This window comes from Carex rostrata, chromosome 3 (genome assembly GCF_964058835.1).
Source record: "Carex rostrata chromosome 3, lpCarRost1.2, whole genome shotgun sequence".
In the NCBI taxonomy this organism is placed as follows: Eukaryota; Viridiplantae; Streptophyta; class Magnoliopsida; order Poales; family Cyperaceae; genus Carex; species Carex rostrata.
Genome location: NC_135920.1, coordinates 5,165,393 through 5,186,414, shown reverse-complemented (window position 1 = coordinate 5,186,414; position 21,022 = coordinate 5,165,393). Strand labels below are relative to the sequence as shown.

The 21,022-nt window shown below is 31.3% G+C and overlaps 1 protein-coding gene and 1 long non-coding RNA gene across 3 annotated transcripts; one reads left to right on the top strand and one right to left on the bottom strand.

Moving 5' to 3' along the window:
- The first annotated feature begins 2,009 nt into the window (after positions 1–2,009).
- Positions 2,010–4,838, top strand: LOC144551967 (guanine nucleotide-binding protein subunit gamma 3-like). Of its 2 annotated transcripts, none has more exons than XM_078300077.1 (5): positions 2,010–2,396; positions 3,105–3,157; positions 3,610–3,654; positions 3,754–3,798; positions 4,400–4,838. In XM_078300077.1, the coding sequence occupies exons 1-5, from the start codon at positions 2,271–2,273 to the stop codon at positions 4,677–4,679; spliced, it is 549 nt and encodes a 182-aa protein (XP_078156203.1). In that variant the 5' UTR covers positions 2,010–2,270; the 3' UTR covers positions 4,680–4,838. The 2 variants fall into 2 exon arrangements, with proteins under 2 accessions (XP_078156203.1, XP_078156202.1); XM_078300076.1 differs by having other exon boundaries at positions 2,011–2,396; positions 4,382–4,838.
- A 13,011-nt stretch (positions 4,839–17,849) lies between these two features.
- On the bottom strand, positions 17,850–19,357 carry LOC144551069 (uncharacterized). The gene is made up of 2 exons (XR_013510748.1): positions 19,032–19,357; positions 17,850–18,591 (listed from the first exon to the last, which is right to left on the bottom strand). It is a non-coding gene; the product is annotated as an uncharacterized LOC144551069 (long non-coding RNA).
- Positions 19,358–21,022: the final 1,665 nt, after the last annotated feature.

The window sequence follows — 21,022 nt, the reverse complement described above, 5'->3', positions numbered from 1 at the left end:
GGTGCAGAGAGCCTAGGGTAAAGATTTTAACAGAGTACTTCTGGCTTCACGCAGCGCACAGACTGTAGAATCAAAACAGTCCTCTATTTGGTTCGTTCTCTACGTGAAGCTAAAGAAGCTCTGTTAATATCATTACCCGGCCCCACGGGCGTTTCCTGCAAAAAAAAAAAAAAAGAAAAAAAAGAAAAGAAAAGAAAAGAAAAGGGATTGAGGTCCAGAGATGCGACAAGAAATAGAGAAAGAAAATGACATTATTAACCTCACCAGTGCTGCTGTCGCTCAGCTCGTCGGCCACTTGGAATCGTGCTCTCGACCCCATCATGCAGACCCAATTTAGGAAATAGCCCTGCTGTCTCTTCTTCTCATCTCCGTTTGAGTTTGATCCGGAGGTATCAGTGATTTGAGGGATCCAAATTCTAAAAGCTGAGATTTTTGGCTTCTTTTGCTGAACCGTTTACTCACGACAGAAAATATTCTAGCAAGAGAATTATTGGATTTTCTCACAAAATATAACTTGTGTGTTGGAGATTCTTTGATTTCTTAATCAAGGTTTAATAAGACACAACAATGTAACCTCATTTGGATCACTAAGCATCATGCATTATATATGAAAAGAAATGAATCGATGTATATTTTTTCTTTTCAAACAGGGAGATGGATTTCTTTATCATTGTTGATGAAGTTTTTTTATTTAAATGTTATTATGAGATAGTTTATTGTCGTTACGTGAAAACTGTAATGTTGTTGAAATTATCAAAACATCACTTTATTTGTTTTCTTCCGTATTTGTATTTCTTTATTAATTATTTTTACTTAGTGAAACTTTTTAGTTGGTAATCACCAATTGATATATATTTGTCAAATAAATTCATCTTCATTCTTCATAAATGTCGTCATTGTAAACTCTTTTAAGTTCTAATAATTATCAAGATCACATAGTTGTCACATTTCATAAAAAAAAATTATAAACTTAATTTATACATAATTTTACAACATCCTTGGAGGGTAAATTTCTTAATCAATTCTTTATTCACTGTAAAATATTTTTTTAATAAGTAAACTCTGCAAAAAAATAGTAATTTTGTAGTTAATTTTTATCAAATGAATTGCCGCATTAAAAAGTAAAAAATAACTAGAATTGACATTTATTCTAGTGGCAAAGATCGATACATGTCTTCTAAGTGGGTAGAAGTTCATGAGTTCGAAATCTATATGAGAAGAATTCTTTGTTGTAATAATAGAGATATGAATTTGGAAAGCTAGACCTCCATCTCATTTTTTTTTTTAAATAGAGACAACCACCAGTGTAATTCATTTGATGATACAAACATCTAACAGAGAAAATAAGAGGAATAGAAAAGAGTGTTAGTGAAGATAAAAGAAGAAAGTATATATAAGATGGAGATCGATGAGTTTATATCATCTAAGATACCTCAATTTTTAGTTTGAATTTGATACGTTCATTATATAGTAGTATGAAATTTGAAAAGATCTCCTGCATTATAGATTTGAACCGAATTAGAAGGGGCGGATCTACATTCATATGTACGGGTACTAATTAAGCCACCCTATAATTTTAAAATTTTAGTGATGCATATTGAAACTTAATTGAATTTTATGTTTTTAGAACTTTTTATAACCTAATCTCTTTCATAAAATATCACATGTTTACTTGTACCTAATGATTAATTAGAACTTACTTTATGTAGCCTCCCTCATAAAATATCACATGTTTTCCACCAACAACATATTATTCATTTTAAATTTTAGCACTTCTTATCATGAATTTCTAATTCCGTCTCTAATCAGATCGAATTCCCATCGGTCTGAATTGACATTATATAAGAGGACCCGGACTCGAGATCAGGTGATAGTGGAAAAAAAAGTGAAGATAATTAGATAATTCCGTTAGTATGTAAAAAGCGTCTCCATTTGTTTTTTTTTAATGGAGTGCAAGTTAGAACTTCCCCTCTGACCGTCTCTCATCAATCTCTCGGCCCCATCATCACTGCCAAAAACGGCAAAAATTCAACCCTCACACCCTCTCTATCATACTCCCCTCCTCACATCTCTCTCTCTCTCTCATAACTAATGGGCAGTGAAAGCAGTGTACAGAAAGCATCAGAGAGCTCAGAGAGAAGCGTCCCTACTTGACTCCTTTCCTCCCATGCATTTCCCATGTGACAACCATCCTTATCTCTTCTCGCTCTAAAGTAACAACTAACAAGAGAACTGATACTGTTTTTTTTTGTTGGGTTGATTCTGTGTTCATGGGGGATAACGGGTTGAATACACCGCCATACCCGAAATCGCCACCGGAGTATCCGGATGTGTGTGGGAAGCACCGGCTTAAGGTGGCTGTTCAGTCTCTCAATCAGGAGATTGATTTTTTGAAGGTCTTGTTTACTTCTCTAGTCTCTAGTTATATATAATTAATATAAGTTTTTATAAGGTTTTTTGTTGAGTATTACTTATTATTATTTTGATTTTGTGAATGTATTCTACAATAATTATGATTTGGTTTATTTGTGAATTTGGACTGATAGAACCTTTTGTCATTGTTTTCTCATTAGCAAGACCATAAAAACAAGGCATATGTATCATATAAATGAACTATTTCTTGTAAATAAAATAAAATAAAAAGTTGGAAGCGCCTCCTTATTTTTGCAAAATCAAACACATACAAATGTGAGTGATTTGTAAAGTTAAAAAGCATTTCCATTTAAGCCTATCAGTCTTGCTGAGCAGAATTTTAGAACAATTTTTATTACCAAAAGACAGAAGAGATCCAGTGACACCATTAATTTTTATTACAATACCATTCTAGATGGTATGTGCATCGATCTTTAACATTTATGTTATATCAATCATAAACATAACCATATTCATATACATTTTTTATATACAACCTTTCCCATACTTATGTCATTTTATTTAATATATGATATTTACAAGATGAATTACTCGGATATATATATTTAAGCATATTTTGTGGGGCTATCATTGTCAGATCATTAGTGGATTGTAAATAATTTCCTCTAATACAATGTATTCTTTTTTTGGTGCATTCTTAAATAACAATGGATATATATAATTTTGTGCAGCGTGAGCTGAATTCGATGGAAGGAACAGTACCTGCTTCCAGATGCTGTAAAGAGTATGTATTACAACTTTTAATTGTTGTTCTTTAATCTTTATAATCAGTCTTATGTTTTAATTGAAGTGAAAGTTAATAGTGATAAAATTTGATACTGAGGAGCACAGCAACAATTTATTCATGTTCCGTGCTTGTGCACAGAACACAACAAAATGTACAGTTTATTCAACCTTGTTCCCTTGTGGTTTTGTAACTTAACCATCATTGGTTAGATCCATACTATTGAATCAGAACAATTATATATAGTCATCATTTGCAAAACATCAAATTACACTATTTTTTTTATTTAATAGACCTTTGGACAAGGCTGACTCCGAAAGCAAGTAAAAGAACACTCCTGAGTTTTGAAAATTGTAGAATTAATAGAAAACAACCCAAAATGTACAAATCTTTCCTAATAATTTTTTTTATTTTAATGATTGAAAAGTTCTAATAAATTGATATGTGTGCAGGTTGAATGAATATGTCAGCAGAAATCCTGATCCACTAATAAAGGTGTAGGGTATTTTGAACTTCTCTATGTTACCATTACATTAAATTACATGCATGTCACTTTGATGTTCCTAATTGATGTTATTTATTGATTAATTAAGCAGATATGAGAAGAGGAATAACTCATGCAGTATTTGGAATATATTCAGGTACTTTATGGCACAGCTAATGTCATTAATATCCACTGGTACAATGGTAGCATGAACTGGTAAGCAAACCAGGCTTACCAGCAATAAGTAAATTATAACTAGCATTTGCATTTTGCATTTTTTTGGTACATTATACCTCATCAATGTCATCATGAATTTTGCATTTTTTTCGGCACGTGTACTTTTCTATTTTTTGATATTTTGAGCTATGATGAAAAATATTTTAATTTCTTTTTGAAAGACAAAAAAATACTTTTAGTTATAAATAGTAAATTATCTTCCCTGAACAACATTTTATAAGGAAGAAAAATGGCAGAAAGGTTTCACTGGGGCCAGATTAGGCCTTTCCAAATGCATCCCATAAACAGAGAAGAATGAACAACCCAGCCCAATAAAATTTATTATTGGAGAGCTTAACAACGGTTTGATATGCTTTACTATTTTGTAAGTTTATTGAATTTGGGCATGGCAACATATTCCAGCGTCAAATTAAACAATTAAGCTCGTATCTTTGGGCTTTTACAAAATTGTAAGATTTTGCATGGAAATGTACAATTAACATGGTACTCAAAATGTTTTATAGAGCCATACTGTGTTGCAGCTGGGGTTGGATTTGCTGTACCAGAGGCAGAGGCTGCCTAGTCTGCCCCAAGCAACCTAAGACATGTTGTTGCATGCCATTCAAGAACATCATTTGTTGCCGGTGGTGCCGCGTAGGCTGTACCGAGTGCAATTGCTGTAAGATGAGTTCCTGCAATTTTGATCCTTTGAGCTCTCGTCCCGAGTGCTCTTGCGGGTGCGTCTGTTCCTGTTCGAGATTTGCTGAAACCTGTGTTTGTCCCCCGTGTACCGGTTGTTACAAAATTCGGTGCATATGTTGATTTTATGCTGGACAATTAGGTTTGTTATATGTAATTTCATTTTGTTGAAATGCATTTTTTTTTACGTTTAAGTTCGCAGTTTTTGGAGGTTCCTTGCTTCATTTTTATTTTGTTCTGGAACAATGGATTTTGGCGTGGTAATATTAATATTTACTTTAACATGACAGGAATTTTTTGGGACCCACATTGGGGCTTCACAGGGAAAAAAGAAATTAAAGGGGCATTTTTTGGGTCAATTGAAATCTACAAAATTATTATAATCGATTTGTGCTAATCATGGACCGCAATAAAAAAAAGAAGCATCATTCGTCAGGTCATTATAATTAATCAATTCCTTCAACTAATCAACTAGATTTTTTTTTTTTTTTTTTTTGAGGAAACTAATCAACTAGTTAGGATGTGAAAGGAGTTGACCATTTTTAGAGTTGGAATGAATTACACGATTTCGTCTCGTAGCCATAGGATGAATTAGTTCTAAATTAAAAGATAGATGTGACCTTAATTTAGTTCCATTAATATTTTAATAGCTTGTTAATATATTTTCATTGTGTAAGTCTGTACGGTTCAACATGCATATGGTTTATATCATATTTCAATATTTTTTAACATCACCAATAGGCATGGTAAACATGTTATATTCAAATTTATTATTCAATAATTAATCCTGCAATCTAGCCAGGAGCCACATCATAAGTTCATGACAGTTTTATTAAAAATAAAACAAATATATTCCCTTTTCAAAATATTCATTCCACAAAACACATTTGTAGCTTAAGAAAGCTAATGAAGTAATGACTATTCACTTTTGTAGAATTAAAATGTTGGGACACTTTTCAACACCAATCAATTTATTTTACAGTTACAAAAATATGCAAAATAATAATAATTAAAATTACATTTATTTTTCGGTAATTTATATACGTTATGTATTAATTTTTACGGAGATTGATAATCTATCGATCTTCAAATAATTAAATCTTCAAATTTTCTGTACTTAATCGATAATCAAGTAGATTGTTATTTTTTTTAAACAATTAAACAATAAATTTTCAACACATTGATTGCATGTCCCTAAAAGAACATATTAATGGTTTTACTTTGTATTATGGGAGAATTTTTATCACTGAATATTGAAAATTGTCAAATTAAATATTCAATTATTGAAAAAATTTCAGTACATTGAAGTATCACATGTTTATCATCTTGATCCTTATAGTTTTTAAAATATCATTTGGTCGTTAAAACTTTTTATTTCTACCAAATTCGTCCAATGTTTAACATACATTCAAAATAATATTTTTAGCACTCCTTTTAGCGTTTTAATTAAAGTGTGATATGGTTGCTACAAAATTATAATATAATATTAAAACGTATAAAAAAAATTCATAGCATCGAATATTATTTAAATTTACATTAACACCAATGTTCGTGCCATCATAAATAAATAAAAAATAACATTTGCATAAATCTTACCAGTTACCATAGATCATTCTGACATATCCGTTAACATTGATCTGCTTCTAGTTTTTTTTTTTTTTATCATTTATAATGACAGGACTAATTTATTAATTATTATAGATTAATTTTTTTGAAATTGTATGGACAAAAATGATATACGAATAATTCCTTTAAGTATTGTTTATTTAACTAATTGAAATTAAAATGTTGACTTGATTTTTGACGGCGATTGGTCAACTCCACGTCAAGTTTTTTATCTAGAGATTATTTTTATTTTTTTTGATAAAATTGTAGTTTACCAAAATAGAAATCTTATGACTGGTTTTAACTAACACATATATATCCACGTCATGTACACATGTGGGCCCATGCAGGGTACTGTCAAGTGATTAATAGGGAATTTTGGTAGAAATTTTGGTAGTCGATGGATCCAATGGATCACTCAATGGTTACATAGCTCCCAATCATGTCTGACTATTAATGGGAAACTTAGTCCATATTTCTACTATAAAAGAGGAGTTCGACAAGGGGACCCCTTATCTCTCTTTTTATATATCTTAGCTGCCGATACATTGAGTAAAATATTATCTAAAGGTAGAATTGCTAATGTGATACAAGGTTTAGGACCCCAATGTGTCGAAGGTAAAGCCATTACCAATTGTCACTATGCAAATGACACAATTCTCTTTTTGACAGCTCAAGAAACTAATGTGGAAGCTGCATGGTGGGCCATGCTAGCCTTTGAATCCATCTCTGAGATCAAATTTAACTATGATAAAACAGAAATGTTCCCCTTACATATAGATCGTAGTTCAGCTCTTAATTGTTTGTTTAGGTGCTCTTGGGGGGAGTTTCCAATGAAATACTTAGGACTTCCATTACATTATAAAAAATTACAAATTTCTGATTGGTCTTTCCTAGTTGATAAAGTAGAAAGTAGGCTTCAATTGTGGAAAAGCAATATGTTATATATAGGTGGTAGACTTACATTGTTAAATTCAGTTCTTTCTGCTATTCCACTTTATGCTCTCTCAGTTTATAAAATACCTCTTACTGTTATTAAAATGATAGACAAAATTAGAAGAAGGTTTATGTGGCAAGGTAACTCAAGAAAGAAAAAATACATCCTTTTAGATTGGTATACATCTAGGTTAGCCAAAAATTTTGGAGGATTAGGTATTCTAGACCTTAGACAAATGAACATTTCCCTTATGCTTAAGTGGTGGTGGAAACTTAAAAATAATGACTATGTTGCCCTTTGGAAAACCCTTATTATACACAAATATAATAGTAACCATTCAATTTCCATTTCTCCTTTTTGGTCTTCTTTGAATAAAATTAGTCATATTGGGGATATGAGTACTACGTATACTCCTGGTTTACAAACTCAAGTTAGGTTTTGGTTAGATCAATGGTACCAAAATTGTTCCCTTTCTATTAAATACTATTCCTTGTTCTCTAAATGCACCAATAAACTAGTATTATTAGCTGATGTCATACACACTCAAGGTCAGGTTTTGAAATTTCGAATAGAATTGTTAGGCGTAGATTATAGGGAATGGTTAGAATTGCTTGCTATTATTAGCTCTATTTCATTCACTTTGCCGCATGACAAGATAGATTGGCGATGGGAAAATTCAGGGAAGTTCTCCACTCACTCTATTTACACTATTTTAAACTTTGGTGGGTACCAACCAACTAATGCTGTGATTTGGTGGCATTTACCAATTCCCCCCAAAATAAGAATATTCATGTGGTTAGTGACACATAATCTCATTTTGACCAAAGATAATCTTACTAGAAAAGGCTGGATCGGTAACACTCAATGTCACACTTGTGGCCAACATGAAACAGTAGATCATTTGTTTCTTAATTGTGATTTAGCTCAAAAGATTTGGTTCTGGTTAGGAAAAAGTCAAGAGGTCATGCATCTCTGGCACAATTGGGATAGTTTGATTCAGTTTGCTTACTCTCTTAGCCATGCCGATCGCACAGGTTTTCTAATTGTCCTCAGTGCTGTCACTTGGACACTTTGGAAAAATCGTAATGACATGTGTTTTAAAAATACTCAAGGTAAAACAGCTAGAACATTGATTACTATGATAAAATATATTTGTTTTTATTGGATAGGTGTGCTGAAAAAGAAGACCAAGGACTCTGTTGAAGAGTGGTTGCCAATGGTGGAGGATGCGATTCCTATTAGCCAATTCATGCCGTTACATATGGTGATACACCAGCACACTGACCCAGCTGAGGGCTCTGAGGCCCCTAGATGGATGATGAAGACAGGCGCACCTTTTTGCTCTGACTACTTAGCTTGAGTGGCTTAGTAGTAGACAATCTATATTACTTTTGGAAATAATCTAGATTACTTTTGACTTAATGGTAGCCCTTATGAGTGGCTTAGTAGTATGAAAATTTACTACTTTTTCTGGTGGTTTTGATATATTCTGGTGCTTGTTCTGGTGGATGATGAGACTAATGTTTTGTAATTATTCAATTTCATTAATATGAAATGGGCTAATGCCTCTTTTAAAAAAAAATTAATAGGGAATAATCGAGAATAATCGGTCATAATTGAAAATAATTGATTGATTAATCGGTAAAATCCGTGACGATTTGATTACTGCTAACAATTAATATCCGTTAACATTGATCTGCTTCAATTTTTTTTTATCATTTATAGTGTCAGGACTAATTTATTAATTACTATAGATTTTTTTTTTTTGAAATTGTATGGATAAAACTGATATATATACGAAAAATTATTTTAAGTATTGATTGTTTAACTACTTATTGAAATTAAAATGTTGAGATGATTTTTGGCAGCGATTGGTCAACTCCACGTCATGTTAATATATTTTTTTATCTAGAGATTATTTTTATTTTTTTGATAAAATTGTAGTTTACCAAAATAGAAATCTTATGACTGGTTTTAAGTTAACTAACACATATCCACGTCATGGACACATGTGGGCCCATGCTAACTCGGATCCCTTAAATTCACATGTGAAACGAAGCTTCTGGAAAATGTACCTTCCCCATTGAGATGGTTTTAGAATTATTAATTAATCTAGGTTAGTGCATTGACTAATAATATAACTGAACTCTAAATGCTTTTCCTACAACCAAAACATTGGTGGCGTTTTAGTTGGATTTTTTTTAATCTTTGGATTGAATCAGATTCCCGGTTTGCAAGCAAAAGATATAAAAATAATAATAATAAAGCCATAAAGGCTTTTGACGTGCTATCCAATGTATGAACCAGTGTTGTAATTAACGATTTGCGGTTGTCAGACGGACATGGTACTATCAAGTGATTAATTGAGAGTAATCGAGAATAATCAATCATAATTAAAAATAATTGACTGATTAATCAGTCTAAACAAACATTTTTTTACAACATTGGTATGAACTACTTGTCAAGTGAACAACAGCGCGACGCGGAGTGGGGGGTCCTTTAAAAAAAAATGGAAATTACGTAATTTTTCTTCTAAAATAAAATATCATATTTATCTTTCTAAATTTTAAAAACTCACTAATTTATCTCATATATTATATTTTCTATATGAACTTCTTTTAAATTTAAAAATTAACCTTTATTGAAAAATAAAAATAAGAAGTATGCATAGAGCTATCGGGTTGGGTAGGATCCTCATAATATTATATTTGAACCCGTATTCTAAAAGTTTTCGGATCCAAATTTCGATTCATATACTTATTAGTTTCAAATTGAATCGGGTTTAGATCTGAATATCACATCTAATAGTAGATATTTCAGATCCAGTAATTTTGGTTTTGAATTAATAGATATCCATAACTTGTTTGTGGACTATTGAGTCTGGTCCAGATCCAAAAGTTGATCTGGATCTAAATCCATAGTGTGTACATGGTACAACTCACCAGTATTTGAGAAACTCTTTACTCTTATAATTTTTTAAACATCTCACATAATACATTTTTATAATATAAATTAAAAGATGCTCAAAATAAAAATTATACTATCAACATATCATCATTAGAGGAGTAATGAATCCAATAATCTCGGACGTGTCAAAAAGGGATATATATCATGAGGGATCAAGTTACAACACTTGAAAGTTACAACATTTTTTTTTCATTTTTAAAGTCCAAATCGTCGATCCAAATCGTTAGATATTCAATCTATATTAAAATGTGCTCGGAGACCAAATTTTATATTTTTTGAAATTTTTTTGCTATTTATTAAGATGGTACAAAATTGCTGTTTTTATTAAAATTCTGTACCATTAAAAAACAGCGATTTTGTACCCATCTTAATAAATAGCAAAAAAATTTCAAAAAATGTAAAATTTGGTCTCCAAGCACATTTTAATATAGATTGAATATCTAACGATTTGGATCGATGATTTGGACTTTGAAAATGAAAAAATAAATAGATGTTGTAACTTTCAAGTGTTGTAACTTGATTCCTCCTCATATATCATAGATATTTTTATTTAATTTTTAAAAATTGTAATGTGAGTTAGAGATTTTAGTACTGAAGGGTTACAATAAAAATACAATATTTAGATACCCAATGTAATCAGCTACAACAATGGAGTATTTTTTTTTTTTTTAGAATAGATCAGCCTACGGAGCCTTCTGCAAAAAAAAAAAAGAGAAAAAGAAAAAGAAAAAGAGAAGAGAGAGAGATGGTCATTAGTATGTGAATTTGATTTACAACTAATGAACAAATTAATTATTATGTGATATTATAATTTGTTTCTTAAAATATGCTACAGTTTGTTGTTTTTTTTATAGTAATTAATTTATGTTTTTGACCTTTTATATTAATTAATTATAAAAAAAATTGTATTAGTATTGTATCGGGTATTTATACGGGTATCAGGTCGGGTTTGATTATGGGTCAGATAATTAAATCAAACTCATATTATATCCATTACAATATCGATGCTGGTTTGGATCCGGATCGAATATTAAAGTATTAGTTTTGTAACTGTATCCATAATTTAATCCGTTATATTTTTTAAACCATATCGTATTCAAATTAATCAGATCTGAATCGGTTTCAAATCGGTAAGTAGCTCCTCTAAGTATGAGAAGAAAAATGTTCAAACTACTAATTAGACAAGTTTTGAGAGCAAATCGTTTAGTTCTCTACTTGTGATACATGCATAATAAGTAATAATATTTTGATGCTCGTTTGTGTGTGCATTACAAGTAAGAAAATAAATTATTTATTCTCACTACCAGTCAACTAAAAGACCGAACATTTATCTTAAACATGCTACATTTTTTTTAATAAAGAATAAAATTAATATTTCATAATTTTAAAGTGAGTTGTAAACAAAAGACAATAAATTAGATAAAATTGTGAGTTTTTGAAATTTAGAAGGTATATATGATATTATGAATATAGAGGAAAAAAAAATACATCATTTCGAATTTTTTTGAAGGATATACGTAAAATTCTCCCATAATAAAATGATGCACTCCAAATTAAATTCTAAATCATAAAGTTATCTTTTAGCTTTGCGAATCTTCAAGTATCAACAAAGTTAATTTGAATCAGACTTAATTTCAGCTCAAATAATTATAGGGTTAATTTTCTATTTATCTCTAAAAAAAATTCAGATTTTAATTTACCCTTTAAATCTCTATTATATATAATAAATCTCTTAACTCTGTTTATCTTTTTCTATTTATCCTAGAGTTAATTCTCTCTCTCTCTCTCTCTCTCTACTATATATATATATATATAGAGTCCGGCTAAATTGCTACTGGCAGCAGTTCTACCCAAGTGCTGCCGGGGCTATATTTAGCTGTGTGATGTCCAAACAACAAATCCAAACCGTTACATGTTTAATCTATATTATAATCTACTTGGAGACTAAATTTTACATTTTTTAGAATTTTTTTACTATTTATTAAGCTGGTTTAAAAACTGCTGTTTTCAATGTTGCAGAAATTTACTGAAAACAACAGTTTTCAAGCCAGCTTAATAAATAGTAAAAAAATTCCAAAAAATGTAAAATTTGGTCTCCAAGTAGATTATAATATAGATTAAACATCTAACGGTTTGGATTTGTTGTTTGGACATCACGCGGCTAAATATAGCCCCGGCAGCACTTGGGCAAAACTACTGCCAGCAGCAATTTAGCCGGACTCTATATATATATATATATATATATATATATATAGTAGAGAGAGAGAGATGGGCTACGGTAAGTTGCGAAGTAAAACACGTTTCTACTTCACGCCATATTTTTATTTTGAACGTCCAAACAACCGATCCGAACCGTTAGATGTTTAATCCATATTGAAATGTGCTTGGAGACCAAATTTTACATTTTTTGGAATTTTTTTACTATTTATTAAGTATTTTTGAAAATTGCTGTTTTGCTGTGAATAGTGAAAAACAGTGAAATTTTCTGGACCATCAGATCAGCGACTTTAAAAATTGCTTAATAAATAGTAAAAAAATTCCAAAAAATGTAAAATTTGGTCTCCAAGCACATTTCAATATGGAGAACAAGATGAACGGTTTGGATCGACGTTTTGAACTTTAAAATCGCAAAATATGAGCGTGAAGTAAAATAGTCGCTTTACTTCACAACTCACTGTAGCCCATCTCTCTCTATATATATAGAGAGAGAGAGAGAGATAGGCTAATGTGCTTTCAGTAGCATATGGGCCGAAATACACACGGTCCAAATTTGAAATTTTAAAATTCAAAAAGTCGATCTGAACCGTTCATCTTGTTCTCTGTATTAATATGTGCTTGGAGACCAAATTTTACATTTTTCTGAATTTTTTTACTATTTATTAAGCCACTTTGAAAATCGCTAATCCAACGGTTTTACTGTTTTGTTAAGCCACCGTTGGATCAGCAATTTTCCAAGTGGCTTAATAAATAGTAAAAAAAATCATAAAAATGTAAAATTTGGCCTCCAAGCACATATTAATATGGAGAACAAGATGAACGGTTCAGATCGACTTTTTGAATTTTGAAATTTCAAATTTGGACCGTGTGTATTTCGACTCATATGCTACTGAAAGCACATTAGCCTATCTCTCTATATGTGTGTGTGTGTTGAAACAAAGTTTAATTTGTGGGGATTTAGTTGAATGACCTCCTGTAAAACCACTCTTTTACACAATTATACATTAAAAAAAAAGGATTTTTTCTATCAGATAAACGACAGACTTAGTCAACAAAAACAAATTTTGATTGAAAAGGCCGATTTTTTTATTTATATCCAAAAATTAAATCAAATTACAAAAAATAACCAATTTGCCGTTGAATTTCGAAAACTACCCAATCCGGTTACCCAGTAACCGGATTTTTTTTTTCCAGTTACCCAATTCCCGGATTATTGAAATGGGTCCGGTTATTGGTTAACCGGAAATGAGCAAAAAAATTGGTATGGTATATGTCCGGTTAATGGTGCACCGGTTTTTTTTTTTTTAAACAGAAATTTTTTATTTTTTTTTATTTTTTGTATTAAAATATTAGAAATGTTGAATATATTTCTTTGAAAATAGATGAAATACAATATAATTTGATTTATTAGAAAGACTGCAACAAATAATCCGGATCAATATTTTTCAGATCGGATTTTTCGCGGCTGTAAGAAAAATTAATATATTTATTTATGTGTTATTGGAAAAAAAGAAAAATGCTTAGATTCCGAGTTATTGATCCCGGTTCAAAAGTCACTTCTAGGTAATCCAGAAAATATTATGAACTTTCTAGTACATTTAATTTATTAAAAGTTGTATCTATTTTGAGAATTATTTTTTAATAACAATTATTAAATAAATTAAAGTTTTTGTTTTTTTTCAAAATATATACAACTTTTAATAAATTAAATGTAATAGAAATATCATAATATTTTCTAGATTATCTAGAAGTGACTTTTGAACCGGGATCAATAACTCGGAATCTAAGCATTTTTATTTTTATCCAATAACACATAAGTAAATATATTAATTTTTCTTACAACCGCAAAAAATCCGATCTGAAAAATATTGATCCAGGTTATTTGTTGCAGTCTTTCTAATAAATCAAATTATATTGTATTCCATCTATTTTCAAAGAAATATATTCAACATTTCTAATATTTTAATACAAAAAAAAAATTCTGTTTTAAAAAAGAAAAAGAAAAAAAAGAAGGCCAAATCCTATATTTCCTGTACCCACCCTATATCCGGTTAACAAATAACCGGACCCTTCTCATTTTTCTGGTTATCCAATAACCGGACATTTTTCCCAATTCCGGGAATTGGGTAACCGGAAAGAAAAAAAAAATCCGGTTACTGGGTAACCGGATTGGATAGTTTTGCAAATTCAACGTCCAAGTGGTTATTTTTTGTAATTTGATTTATGTTTTGGATATAAATAAAAAAATCGGTTGAAAAGGTGTAGAAAGTTATTTACTTCTAGATTTAAAAAAAAAATTAATCCCTAGTTTTGTGGTTACATTATTTTTTTTTCTATCAGATAAACAACAGACTTAGTCAACAAAAACAAATTTTGATTGAAAAGGTGTAGAAAGTTATTTACTTCTAGATTTAAAAAAAAAAATTAATCCCTAGTTTTGTGGTTACATTATTGTTTTTTTTTTTTCTATCAGATAAACGACAGACTTAGTCAACAAAAACAAATTTTGATTGAAAAGGTGTCGAGAGTTATTTACTTCTAGATTTTTTAAAAAAAAGAAAAATTTAATCCCTAGTTTTGTGGTTTATTGCCTATTATGATGAATAAGTTTTCCTATCTCTTTTGAAGATCAATATTTCTTCCTAGCTCAATCATATTTCTTTTCAGCCTCACTTATCTTCTTCTTCACTGACCTACTTGTTCTTTCTTTTTCTTTTTCCGTAAAACCCAGGCTTTTTTTAATTTTCTTTTTAATTAGCTACATCATAGCTTTTTAATTTTCTTTTTCTTTCTACTTCTGACTAAATTCTTAGATTCGTCATTGATATAAAAGTTTACATAATCAAGATTCGAATAGAGAATTTTTATAAATATTAAATAGTTATATAACTTGGCCTACAATTTTTTATCTTAAAAAAAACAAAAAAAATATTGCATGGTTTATCATAGTCAAAGAAGAATCACCATCATGCCAACTAGATATAGCCAATTGAGGGGACAAACAATTTTTGGTAGTTCAATAATTTCACCAGACAACAGCAAATGGATTATGGAAGTGACTTGGAAAACAAGATAATTACTTGCTGCTTGATTTGGGGCACAAATTACGGGACCCAATCTCACCTAGTCACCATCCCACTGTTGGATAAATATACATATATAATCATATGCAAAAAAATAAATAAATAAAAAATAAAAAATAAATAAATTAAATGTATGAAATAAAAAGAAAGATCAAAAGCTAATGCAATGGCTGTGACGTTCTTCATTGTCATTGTCTTGCTTGCTGTCTAGTAATATTATTTTTTGGTTAAAGCATATTCTTTTGGAAATACAAGTGCAATGGATAGAGAAGCATTAGCTTCATAGATGCTGTGGGCTTGCAATATACATAGAGGGAGAGAGAGAGTTAGGCTATGTTACTTTATAAAGTAAAGTGAGTGTTTTATTTTACGTTTATATTTTTAATCTTAAAGTTCAAAACATCGATTTGAGCCGTTCAAGTTAATCTCCATATTAAATTGTACATGGAGACCAAATTTTTAGACTTTTTTTTCCTATTTTTGGGGATTTTTTTTTAAAATCACTTCTTTTTTTTCAGAAAATCATGGACCATACAAAATTAGTGATTTTAAAAAACTTCCAAAAAAGATAGTAAAAAATTTCTAAAATTTGTAAAATTTGGCTTCAAGCACAATTTAATATGAATATCAACTTGAACGGCTTGGATCGACATTTTGAACTTTGAAATTGAAGATATAGACATGAAGTAAAACAATTGTTTTACTTCGCAAAGTACCATAGCCCAACTCTATATATAGCAGTGTTGTAAATAACATAATCGAGAATAATCGGGAATAATCGGCCATAATCAGAAATAATCGAAAGTAATCGGTTGATTAATCGAAAAAATCCGTGAACGTTTGATTACCGTTAATGACGAAGGTTAATCGGTCAAAACATACGTTTTTTTACAGCACTGATGTATAGTAGGACATATTTTCTTTACTTAAAATGCACCCAACTTGAAAAGATAAAACCCAAATAAAGGGAGCAAAGAAGACTGATAAAGTATATTTAGGATATTTAAAATTTAAGAAAATAAATTTATATGATTTTTTAAAAAATTGCTTTAATCACCCCATGAATCATCAATGATGATCTAAAATTGCGTCATGCCATGAATTATTTAAAACAATTGAAATTTTCTATTTGATATGTATTCTTAGGGTGCAAGTTATATTATGATAACACTGACCGGAGAAACTAGAAAGCAGTAAAAAGTCTCCAGTACTTCCCCCTCGTGATCTCCCTTGTGCGTGTAAAATTCTACTTTGTCATTTTTTTCAATTTTTTGCCTTTATAAAATATACGGAATTGTCCGTAAAATCCGCCCAAATATGCCTGGAAGGAACGAAATTATAATATTATGCTTAAACTAGAAATATACTTTGAATTTACGTCTCGAAAATAAATATATATTAGTAAGATAATTGAAATTTTAAATTAAGACAAATATTATAACAATATGTCAAAATTTGGATGGATCAGATGAATTAATTTCACACATTTAATTAAATATACAGTAGACATTAATTAATTAATGAAAGTTTATTAGTAAAAAGTTAAATAAATTTTTACCACAATTATGTTTGACAGTAAGTAACTATTAATAATTAATTCAACAATTAAAATTATAAATATTAATTTATTTTAAAATTATGTATAACAAGAGCCGCGCGGTTGATTTTCCCTGTTGCTATGCTATTGATTACAAAGCTGACAAATAAAAGGTTTTGCACTTTGCATGTAATCATATTTTCACCAAGAAAAGGTTTTCCTCTTGTGAATACTTTATTTCTTTACCCAATAAAAGCATAACATATTAACATATATCTTGGCGTGACTCTCATATAGTCATATATATGGAGTTAGGCTGAGTTGCTATGGATAGCATAGTGGCATCTATGCTACGGCTCAATATTCGAGTTTTCATAATTCAAACGGTCGATCCGAACCGTTCATCTTATTCTCCATATTAATATCTGCTTGGAGACCAAATTTTATAATTTTCTGAATTTTTTTACTATTTATTAAGCCACTTTGAAAATCGTTAATCCAACGGTTTTACTGTTTTGTGCAGCCACTGTTAGATCAATAATTTTGTAAAATACTTAATAAATAGTAAAAAAATTTAGAACAATGTAAAATTTGGTCTCCAAGCAGATATTAATATGGAGAATAAAATGAACGGTTCGGATCGACCGTTTGGAATTTGAAAACTCGAATATTGAGCCGTAGCATAGAGGCCACTATGCTATCCATAGCACCCCAGCCTAACTCCATATATATGATTATAATCTCCTCGATGCTTCCAAAATTGCTAAATAGTTTGACAAAAGAGCCGCCTTGGACTACATGACTAGAATGTAAAATTGTCTCTAGCTAATTTTGGACCAGAATCTTAAAAGTTGAATCAGCTCATTCGAAAAAGACCAGAACTATTAATTACAAAATGGTAATAAAAAAAAAATAAAAAAATTCATCCTGAATCCGGAAATGCAATCGAACCAGAACTAATTAATTTTATTGGTGTAGCTCCTTGTTAACTCTGCTATAAATAGTCTTTACAAAAGTTCTTGTTCCATTATAATATATAAAACTAATTAAACCAATAATTACATTAAACTTAATTACCCAAAAGAAGAGAGGCAGAGGATAGAATGAGAGATCAACAAGACTAATTCTACATACATAGTTACATAAAACCATCAAACAATGGATGCATGATCTCTATTCTTTTCCTCTTCCTATCAAATTGTTTTAGTAAGCGCAGACAAACAGCTCTCGCTGCGAGACAGCCCGGCTTGTCGGGCACAGCTATGTTGCCATGAAAGGGGTTACCATTTTTGTCCTTGGAGTATTTGGCGAAGACCTGACAGAGCGCGGTGACCCGCTTAGGCCCCGTCGGAGCAGCTGGGAGAGAGCTGCTACCAGCACCTCGCCTCCTTCAGGTGGCGGCATGCGGATGCCGCGGTAGAAATTGGCGTGGCGGGTCACGGCCTCCTCGATGGAGATTGGTGTCAGAGAGCGAATTCTTTCCTCCTTGATGGCGTCTCCGCAGAGACCACACACCCAGCGGCCACCGTACGTCTGCCGGATTTGGTTCGCATATCTAGGCGTACACTCCTCCACCAGGCTGCAGCACTCGCATTTCGCGGTTTCCAGCTCTTGCGTGGGTGCGGTCGTATCAGGTAGCTCCATCATCGTACTCATTGGTGTGGTGCTGAGATGAAGTAGAGATTGGTCCTGTATAATTGAAAAAAGAATTCTTTGCATATTTTTATCTATTCTTTTAAGATAAAATTATGATGAAGCTTTTGGCGGTGGTAATTCAGTATGAGTGAACAACTACAGCAACTTAATACATGAAGAGAATGTTTCAATTCTAATGGATATTTGGAATAAACTCTGAACATTTTTTTTGTTTTGGTAAACAATTCTGATCAAATTGACGACCGCAAAGTTCATAAATTTGTACCATTTGTTTAATCTAAACGAACATAAGTTTGTTAAAACTCTCTACGACTTAAATTTAAAACAGAAGAAAGAGAAAAATCAGACAATAATTTAGAAATTTCGGACAAAGATTATAACACAGTTAAAAATATTAACCTGAAATTTCTTCATTAGAGAAACTTGCAAGTTACAAACTCCATTAGAGAATATTATAAAAATGGAAATAGTACCTTAAAATGTGTTAATCTTTGAACCCGAAAGAGCAAAGGAAGAAGGAGATTGGATTAATTCGACCTCTTAATTAACCTCTCTCTCCTTCTCCCAAACACAGGATCTCTCACTCGCTTTTTCCTCTTCCCCTTCTTTGCTTGCTAACAATTCCGCCATGGCCATAATCCAGTTAAATACTCCTAAAATCACTCTGCTGTAACCAATCTCTCAACAAAATTAACCCCCTCCGCGTATCTCTCTCTTTCTTTCTTTGGAGATGCCTCTTTCCGTTTCGAATTTGTTTTTTCCTTGTTTCCCTTTTTGCTGTTTTTGGTTTCGATGCTTTTCGCACTCTCTCCGATGTGGCAACGGGTTAAATACCGGGAAGGAGTTAGAGAGTGGGGTCCATGCTAATGATTGAAGGTTGGTGGGGTATACAATCAGAGAAGGTGGGGCCCATGCCAGTGCCACATCGGTAGATAAGTTCGGTGAATCGGTGTACAGCTGGAGGATGATGCCCAACGAAAAATTCAGTTAGGCTCGGTTTATAGGTCGATGATGGGAACGCTCTGAGCTGGTGAAACTTGTGCTCTGATACAAAATTTGGACCGTTTATGTTTCTCACAAATGATGTCCCGCATAAATTTTTGTATTTTTTTAAATCAACAATGAAAAAGAATAAATTATTTATTGCACTTAATTTGGCCTATTTATTATGCTTAATTCTCCTTCTGGCTTAAAATAGATTCAATAATTATAAAATAGAAATATTAGTGCATTGTTTCTAAAGAAAAATGAGAACAATTGTTTGCATTTTTCTTTCTAATTTTTTACCTAAATACTAATGCAAAGATATATTATAACAATTAGGGGTGGCAACGAGCTGTTAAAGAGCGAGCTAGGTCACACTCGTACTCGGCTTGTTGGTGTATCAAGTTGAGTGAGCGAGTTTGAATTTTAGGTCCCGAGCTAAAATTATTGCTCAAAACCGACTCGTGGCTTGTCCGAGCGAGCCGAACTAGCTTGTTACTAGCTTGACAAATTTATAAATTTGTATATTTTCTTTTCTGCTATATCTTAAATTTTCATAACACATCTTATTAACAATATAGAGTTATTATGAGTCACGACCTCCTCTTTTATAAGTTAACTATTATTTCTGCTAAATGTTAGTTTGTAGCAATATGAGCATAAAATTTATATTCATTAAATAATTTGCGCACCATGATCATTTACTCACTTTTTTGCTTTTAAATTGGGAAGCTACTTCTGCTGCAAAAACAAGTAGACCAGATCCATACATTATTTTATCCAGGAGCAAGTGCCAGCTGTCGCCAACTCATCGCGATCGTGTCCTTCTCAGTTTTCTGAATGTACGGAAGTATGTAAATGAGTAAATGGAAGCCTATACGGGCGTAATTTTTGCAAAAAAAAAAGAAAAGAAAAGAAGTACGAAAGTAGTTCATTTTACATTTCTTTTGACAGTAGTAGCATAGTTTCCGGCAGAACTTGGAGCACCAACTGACGTGCTGCTCAATTCAGATCCAGTGCAATATCTGATCGTGTGGAATTAGATCTGAGTCGTCCTTTTCAATCTAATACAAATTAAAAAAAAAAACCCTCGTATATTCTATCTCTTCAGATATATGAGAGGATATGGAGTCGGGTACGAATGTATCAGTCGATTGATCTGGCCCAAAACGAATTCGCAAGATATGTCTGAAATTTTGATCTGGCCCAAAACGAATGCACAAGATATTCACCATTTGAGCCCAAAGCCTTCTCATTTTGGAATTCATTGGTGCTGTAAACCTTGTGTGGCCGTATGTCTCAGTATTCGCAGTTTCTGCAAAGGTTTAAAGAAAAAGGATATTGACATAATTTTATTATGATTTCATCTTATCGCACAATTACTGAAGATAAAGTGAAAAAGTATGTAATTAGTGCACTATGTGAATTAAGTCAAAATAAATCTGAGGCCGCATGCGCCAACAGGTAATTTTAATAGCAT

What these genes read in the sequence shown, in the direction of transcription:
- LOC144551967 (XM_078300076.1), top strand. Translation starts at nt 2,271, where the DNA reads ATGGGGGATAACGGGTTGAATACACCGCCATACCCGAAATCGCCACCG. An exon ending in CCTGATCCACTAATAAAGGT is followed by an intron (nt 3,655 to 3,753) that starts GTAGGGTATTTT and finishes TTAATTAAGCAG; the next exon opens with ATATGAGAAGAGGAATAACT. An exon ending in AGTATTTGGAATATATTCAG is followed by an intron (nt 3,799 to 4,381) that starts GTACTTTATGGC and finishes AATGTTTTATAG; the next exon opens with AGCCATACTGTGTTGCAGCT.